General features: G+C 51.7%; 1 protein-coding gene across 2 annotated transcripts; it reads left to right on the top strand.

Annotated features, from left to right (window-relative positions):
* Positions 1-1,357: 1,357 nt before the first annotated feature.
* Ubc (ubiquitin C) lies at positions 1,358-8,089 on the top strand. 2 transcript variants are annotated; one of them, XM_045132410.1, is made up of 3 exons: positions 1,358-1,498; positions 4,909-7,695; positions 7,924-8,089. In XM_045132410.1, the coding sequence occupies exons 2-3, from the start codon at positions 4,912-4,914 to the stop codon at positions 8,038-8,040; spliced, it is 2,901 nt and encodes a 966-aa protein (XP_044988345.1). In that variant the 5' UTR covers positions 1,358-1,498; positions 4,909-4,911; the 3' UTR covers positions 8,041-8,089. The 2 variants fall into 2 exon arrangements, with proteins under 2 accessions (XP_044988345.1, XP_012806619.2); XM_012951165.2 differs by having other exon boundaries at positions 4,909-8,089.
* The last annotated feature ends 262 nt before the right edge of the window (positions 8,090-8,351 follow it).

Genomic DNA, 8,351 nt, shown 5'->3' with positions numbered 1-8,351 from the left:
GGCTGAGATAAGAGGATCAGTACCACTGTGAGTTTCAGGCTAGCATAGCCTACAGAGAGGACAGGCTAGATTAGAGTGAGACCTTGCCTCTAAACAAAAAAAACTTCGGGCTTAAATGGATTAGATTTCTGACCTAAACTAAATATGAACAGAACTGAAATTTATTATTGTCAATTTTATTTTATTATTTATTTATTGGTTTTTCAAGGTAGGGTCTCACACTGGCCCAGGCTGACCTGGAATTAACTATGTAATCTCAGGGTGGCCTCGAACTCACGGCGATCCACCTACCTCTGCCTCCTGAGTGCTAGGACTAAAGGTGTGGGCCACCACGCCCGGCTTATTGTCAATTTAAAAAAGTTCTTTCTTTTTTCGAGGTAGGGTTTTACAGTCCAAGCTGACCTGTAACTTACTATATAGTCCCACAGTGGCCTCAAACTCATGGTGATCCTCCTACCTGTCTTCCCAAGTGCTGGGATTAAAGATGTACACCACCACACCCGGCTAAAAAATATTTTTATTTATTTGCAAGGTGGGGGGGAGAGAGAGAGCATGAGAGCACACCAGGACCTCAGGCTGCTGCAAATTCCAGAGACATGGGCTACTTTGTGCATCTGGCTTTATGTAGGTATTGGGGAATCAAACCTGGGTCACTAGGCTTTGTAAGCAAGCACTTTAACTGCTGAGTCATTTCTCCAGCTCTTATCAATTTTTTTGTTTTGTTTTTTGAGGTAGGTTCTCACACTAGTTGACCTGGAATTCACTATTTAGTCTGAGTGGCCTCTAAGTCTCAGCGACCTTCCTACCTCTGCCTCCTGAGTGACAGCTTCAATTTATTTTTTATTTTTTATTTTGGCTTCAATTTTTATATATGTATGGAACTGAAATGATAAACGCATGGAAACTTCTGGAACCCCAAGGTTACTGAGCCTAAGCAAGAAGGCTAGAGAACAGCCTGGAAAGGCCTAGTCTGTCAGTTCCAGTGGCTTCCAAGAGCATGAGGAGGTGGCTTCGCCCTCGTTTTTCCGTGCCTGTTTTGGAGATCTGCACAGTCATCCGTTCTGTCGCCGTGCCAGGTGGGCGGGGAATGAACGCGGGGACTGCAAGCCAAGCCGCAGTCAGTCCGCTCCCGACCGCTGGATGCCAGGCCGGGTATTCGCAGCTCCCGCCCCTCCCTAATGACCGCGGCGTGGTGCGGTTTGGCCTTTCGCGTTGATCCCTCCGCCGATCCTTGTAGGGCCGTGACCTCGTCCCAGCACACGAAGCCCTCAATTCCCAGACTCCAAGACAACACTTCATGAGGGGAGCCGGGGGGTTCTAGTCTGTCAGTTTTTCTCCAGAGACAGGAATGGGTCCGAAAGTAGTCCCTCCGGACGTTTCCGCGGAGGGATCTTCGAGTGGGCGGGGCTTGTGACTATATGAGGCGGCGCTGGGCGGTGCTCCCAGAGGACGAGAGGACGCGTTCTGTCGTCGCACTTGCGTGAGGACCGCCGCCGTGGTGAGGCCCGGGCCGCTGCGCCCGCCGGGGTCTTGGGGTCCGTGTGGGCTAGAGTGGGTGGGAGAGCCTGGGAGCCTCTTCACGCCAGGGCTTCCGTGAAGCGGAGAGTGCGCAAGATGGCGGCCGATCCGCAGCCTTAGGTGACGACCTCCGTCCGCAAAGCCCTCAGCCGGGTGCAGAAACGGCCTGGGCGGCGGGTGGGCGCCAGGGCGGAAGTGAGGCCCGAGAGGGCGGCAGGCGGCGGACTCCGACAAGCTGTGCCCGAGGCTGGCCTGGCAGACGGGTTTTTTCCTGGGCAGAGGCGCTCCGGCCCGGGTGCCGCGAGCGCCTGGGGTGGGGGTGGGCCGCGCGTGACGTCACCGGGCCTGTGGGTTCTTAACGTAGGGCTGCAGCGCGGGCCAGCCGGTGGTGGTTCTCTCTCTGCACGGCTGGGCTGGGTGGACTCGATTGGGTTGACAGGGCCCAGAAATCTGAAGGAGGAAGGACTGAGGTCAGACATCCTGCGATTTTCTTCCTTAGTTGCTGGCGCTATGGCTGTAAACCAGCCAGCTTTGTGGCCCGTGTGCTTGAGGTTGGGTCTTTTGCCCAGGCTGACCTCGAACTTAGGGCGATCCTCCCCCTCAGGAGAGTGAGGCATACCCTGCGTACCTTTTTGGTTCTTTCTGGTCTTTGTTTTTGTAGACCGGTACTTTTCTATGTATACCTGGCTGACCTTCGACATGTGGGTAATTCTCCTGTCTGCTTCCTCTGATCTCTGCTTCCTCTGAGGCATGAGCCATCACATCCACCCTTAAAAAAAAAAAAAATTCAAGGTAGCACAGACTGACCTGGAATTCACTATGTAGTCTCAGTGTGACCTCGAACTCATGGTGATCTTTCTTCCTCCCAAGTGCAGGGATCAAAGGCATGAGCCACCATGACCGGCTCATTTTTTTTTTTTTTTTAATGCAGCCGGCTGAGTGGCCCATGTCTTTAAACCTAACACACTGGAGGCAGAGGTACGCAGATCACTAGGAGTTTGAGGCCAGAGTGAAACCCTCCCTCAAAACAAATCTGTTTGCCTATGTATGTGCCATGGTCTTTAGCAGCTGCTGAGGAACTCCAGATGCATGTACTGCCTTGTGCTTATCTAGTTCTACGTGGGTACTAGGGAATTGAATCAGTGTCCTTAGGCTTTGCAGGTAAGCAAAGTCAAAGTCAGTGAGACATCTATCCAGCCCTGAGGTTCCTCCCCCCCCCCTCAAGGTAGAGGCTTGGCTCTAGCCTAGGTTGTCCTGGAAATCACTGAAGTCTAACTGGCTTCAAATTCACAATGACCCTCCTACTCCTTCCGAGTGCTGAAACTAAAGGCATGTTCCACCATACTAGTAAGAAGCAAACATTGATTATGTTCATTTTTTTTTTTTTTTTGAGGCAGGATTTTACTAGCCCAGGCTGACCCTTGGACTCATGGTGGTCTTCCTACTTCAGCCTCCCTAGTGCTTATATTAAAGGTGGGCATCACCAGGCCCAGTTGCCAACTTAGCTTTTTGTTGTTGTTTGTTTAAAAAATGGGACTGGAGCCGGTGTGGTGGCTCATGACGTCATTAATCCCAGCACTTGGGAGGCAGAGGTGGGAGGATCACCGTGAGTTTGAGGCTACCCTGAGACTACATAGTGAATTCCAGGTCAGCCTGAGCCTGAGTGAGACCGCCCTCCCCCCAAAATGGGACTGTATCCTTGTTTGGTATTGATTGATATATAAAAGTATACTGGGGCTTCCTTTTTTTTTTTTTTTTCCCAAGGTAGGGTCTCACTCTAGCCCAGGCTGACCTGGAATTCGCTATGTAATCTCAGGGTGGCCTCAAACTCATGGCAGTTCTCCTACCTCTGCCTCCCGAGTGCTGGGATTAAAGGCGTGCGTCACCACACCCAGCTTGGGGCTTCCTTTTTCAAATAAAGTGTGCATGATTGCATATGGAACAAACGCTAATGTTCCAGGTTGGGAGGGTTATGGATGGGGATATAAAAATTATTACTTGACTGCCCTTGTGGGTGCTTTGTAGTGTGTAAACTAGCATCGTATTTATTTACTTTTGCTTTTGGCTTTCCAAGGTAGGGTCTCACTTTAGCCTTGGCTGACCTGGAATTCACTGTGTAGTCTCAGGGTGACCTCAAACTCATGGCGATACTCCTACCTTTCTGCTTCCAGAGTGCTGGGATTAAAGGCTGATGCCTCCATGCCTGGATAAATTTTTTATTTTTAAATAGCTTATTTTTATTTTTTGTTCATTTTCTTTATTTGAGAGTGTGAGAGAGAGAGAAAGAGGAAGAGAGAGAGAGAGAGACTGGGCATGCCAGGGCTTCCAGCCAGAGCAGATGAACTCCAAACGTGTACACCCCCTTGTCCATGGGTCCTGGGGAATCGAGTCTTGAACCCGGGTGTTTAGGTTTCACAGGCAAGCGCCTGCTAAGCCATCTGTCCAGCCCTGGATAACTTTTTATTATTACTACTATTTTGTTTTTTTGAGGTAGGGTCTCCCTCTAACCAAGGCTGACCTGAAATTCACTGTGTAATCTCAGGGTAGCCTTGAGCTCAGGATGATTCTCCTACCTCTCTGCCTCCGGAGTGCCAGATGAAAGTCATGTGCCACCATGCCCAGCTTAATTATTATTTTTTGTTTCTTAGAATGGGCACTTCTGGGACTCTATACACTGCATACAAACAAAGCATCTGGTTACCTAGGGTCCAAGGTAAACAAACCTAGGTCCTTAGGCTTTCCAGTCAAGCATCTTAACCACTAAGCCAACTCTCTGGCCCCTGACTTTTTATTTGCTGGGTGTACTTGGACATGCACATCTCTAGTGTGGAGGGACTAGAAGGACCTCCAGGTGTTTGTCAATTCCTGGCAAGTCTTCATGGACATGGAGTTTGAGAATTCTGGGATTAAAGATATGTGATCGACAATGGGGTCCAGCTTTACCTGAGTACTGGAGGTGATGTACCTATGGTGGAAAGGATAGCAGACAGCCTTTTAACTGTGAAGTTATGTATCACGCTCTTGATCTTGATCCACAGGCTTCCCAGCCCAACTTTTAGGATTATATGCAGGGTCAGTCATGCCTAGGATTTTTTAAATTATGAGCCGATTTTAATCACTTTATAAAATAATTCCAATTTTTTTTTCCTGGTTCAGTTATTTTGTTTTTTCCAGGAATGGTTTCATTCTAGTCCAGGCTGACATGGAATTCACTATGTAGTCTCAGGGTACCTCTAAATCAAGGTGATACTCATACCATCTCCATCCAGAAAGCTGGGAAGGATGTGTGCCACTACACCTGGTGATAACTAAATTTTTAGCAGAACAACTAGTCAGGTACTGTTAAACTCATGTGTCTTTGCTATTTCTGTTGTGCATCTGTTAAAACAGAAGATGCAGATCTTTGTGAAGACCCTGACCGGCAAGACCATCACCCTGGAGGTGGAGCCCAGTGACACCATCGAGAATGTCAAGGCAAAGATCCAGGACAAAGAGGGCATCCCCCCTGACCAGCAGAGGCTGATCTTTGCCGGCAAGCAGCTAGAAGATGGCCGCACCCTGTCTGACTACAACATCCAGAAGGAGTCCACCCTGCACCTGGTGCTCCGTCTCAGAGGTGGGATGCAGATCTTTGTGAAGACGCTGACCGGCAAGACCATCACCCTGGAGGTGGAGCCCAGTGACACCATCGAGAACGTCAAGGCAAAGATCCAGGACAAAGAGGGCATCCCCCCTGACCAGCAGAGGCTGATCTTTGCCGGCAAGCAGCTGGAAGATGGCCGCACCCTGTCTGACTACAACATCCAGAAGGAGTCCACCCTGCACCTGGTGCTCCGTCTCAGAGGTGGGATGCAGATCTTTGTGAAGACCCTGACCGGCAAGACCATCACCCTGGAGGTGGAGCCCAGTGACACCATCGAGAATGTCAAGGCAAAGATCCAGGACAAAGAGGGCATCCCCCCTGACCAGCAGAGGCTGATCTTTGCCGGCAAGCAGCTAGAAGATGGCCGCACCCTGTCTGACTACAACATCCAGAAGGAGTCCACCCTGCACCTGGTGCTCCGTCTCAGAGGTGGGATGCAGATCTTTGTGAAGACCCTGACCGGCAAGACCATCACCCTGGAGGTGGAACCCAGTGACACCATCGAGAACGTCAAGGCAAAGATCCAGGACAAAGAGGGCATCCCCCCTGACCAGCAGAGGCTGATCTTTGCCGGCAAGCAGCTGGAAGATGGCCGCACCTTGTCTGACTACAACATCCAGAAGGAGTCCACCCTGCACCTGGTGCTCCGTCTCAGAGGTGGGATGCAGATCTTTGTGAAGACGCTGACCGGCAAGACCATCACCCTGGAGGTGGAGCCCAGTGACACCATCGAGAACGTCAAGGCAAAGATCCAGGACAAAGAGGGCATCCCCCCTGACCAGCAGAGGCTGATCTTTGCCGGCAAGCAGCTGGAAGATGGCCGCACCCTGTCTGACTACAATATCCAGAAGGAGTCCACCCTGCACCTGGTGCTCCGTCTCAGAGGTGGGATGCAGATCTTTGTGAAGACCCTGACCGGCAAGACTATCACCCTGGAGGTGGAGCCCAGTGACACCATCGAGAACGTCAAGGCAAAGATCCAGGACAAAGAGGGCATCCCCCCTGACCAGCAGAGGCTGATCTTTGCCGGCAAGCAGCTGGAAGATGGCCGCACCTTGTCTGACTACAACATCCAGAAGGAGTCCACCCTGCACCTGGTGCTCCGTCTCAGAGGTGGGATGCAGATCTTTGTGAAGACCCTGACCGGCAAGACCATCACCCTGGAGGTGGAGCCCAGTGACACCATCGAGAATGTCAAGGCAAAGATCCAGGACAAAGAGGGCATCCCCCCTGACCAGCAGAGGCTGATCTTTGCCGGCAAGCAGCTGGAAGATGGCCGCACCCTGTCTGACTACAACATCCAGAAGGAGTCCACCCTGCACCTGGTGCTCCGTCTCAGAGGTGGGATGCAGATCTTTGTGAAGACCCTGACCGGCAAGACTATCACCCTGGAGGTGGAGCCCAGTGACACCATCGAGAATGTCAAGGCAAAGATCCAGGACAAAGAGGGCATCCCCCCTGACCAGCAGAGGCTGATCTTTGCCGGCAAGCAGCTGGAAGATGGCCGCACCCTGTCTGACTACAACATCCAGAAGGAGTCCACCCTGCACCTGGTGCTCCGTCTCAGAGGTGGGATGCAGATCTTTGTGAAGACCCTGACCGGCAAGACCATCACCCTGGAGGTGGAGCCCAGTGACACCATCGAGAATGTCAAGGCAAAGATCCAGGACAAAGAGGGCATCCCCCCTGACCAGCAGAGGCTGATCTTTGCCGGCAAGCAGCTGGAAGATGGCCGCACCCTGTCTGACTACAACATCCAGAAGGAGTCCACCCTGCACCTGGTGCTCCGTCTCAGAGGTGGGATGCAGATCTTTGTGAAGACCCTGACCGGCAAGACCATCACCCTGGAGGTGGAACCCAGTGACACCATCGAGAACGTCAAGGCAAAGATCCAGGACAAAGAGGGCATCCCCCCTGACCAGCAGAGGCTGATCTTTGCCGGCAAGCAGCTGGAAGATGGCCGCACCTTGTCTGACTACAACATCCAGAAGGAGTCCACCCTGCACCTGGTGCTCCGTCTCAGAGGTGGGATGCAGATCTTTGTGAAGACCCTGACCGGCAAGACTATCACCCTGGAGGTGGAGCCCAGTGACACCATCGAGAACGTCAAGGCAAAGATCCAGGACAAAGAGGGCATCCCCCCTGACCAGCAGAGGCTGATCTTTGCCGGCAAGCAGCTGGAAGATGGCCGCACCTTGTCTGACTACAACATCCAGAAGGAGTCCACCCTGCACCTGGTGCTCCGTCTCAGAGGTGGGATGCAGATCTTTGTGAAGACCCTGACCGGCAAGACCATCACCCTGGAGGTGGAGCCCAGTGACACCATCGAGAATGTCAAGGCAAAGATCCAGGACAAAGAGGGCATCCCCCCTGACCAGCAGAGGCTGATCTTTGCCGGCAAGCAGCTGGAAGATGGCCGCACCCTGTCTGACTACAACATCCAGAAGGAGTCCACCCTGCACCTGGTGCTCCGTCTCAGAGGTGGGATGCAGATCTTTGTGAAGACCCTGACCGGCAAGACCATCACCCTGGAGGTGGAACCCAGTGACACCATCGAGAACGTCAAGGCAAAGATCCAGGACAAAGAGGGCATCCCCCCTGACCAGCAGAGGCTGATCTTTGCCGGCAAGCAGCTGGAAGATGGCCGCACCTTGTCTGACTACAACATCCAGAAGGAGTCCACCCTGCACCTGGTGCTCCGTCTCAGAGGTGGGATGCAGATCTTTGTGAAGACGCTGACCGGCAAGACCATCACCCTGGAGGTGGAGCCCAGTGACATCCTAGAAACCATCAAACTGATGGGTAATGGACACACCTTTCTCAGTATAACCTCTAGCAACAATCCTTCATGCTTAAGAAGTGTCTGTTTCCCCTTTTAAGGTTTGAAAAGTTTTGTTGCACTTTAAATAAAGTTCTTGCATTCCCAAATATTTTGGCTTTTTTTTCCCCTCCTTCCTGGCATGGTCTCACATGTTGTAATCCCAGTACTGATGAAGCTTGAATGATGAAGTGTCACTGAGTTTGAGGCCAGTATGGGGTTTGCTCGGGGTTTCAGATAAATCAGTGTCACATTGAAGTGTTTCAGACTCTGGGGTGCAGTGTATCCATGTCTTTCAACTGAAGTAAGGAAATGTTAATGTGATCTTTATGGATATGTTTTTTACATGGGAAGAAATAACCCTTAGAAATA

The sequence above is a fragment of the Jaculus jaculus genome, chromosome 13 (assembly GCF_020740685.1).
Source record: "Jaculus jaculus isolate mJacJac1 chromosome 13, mJacJac1.mat.Y.cur, whole genome shotgun sequence".
NCBI lineage: Eukaryota > Metazoa > Chordata > Mammalia > Rodentia > Dipodidae > Jaculus > Jaculus jaculus.
The sequence above is the reverse complement of the archived record's forward strand: the minus strand, read 5'-3'. Positions and strand labels throughout refer to the sequence as shown.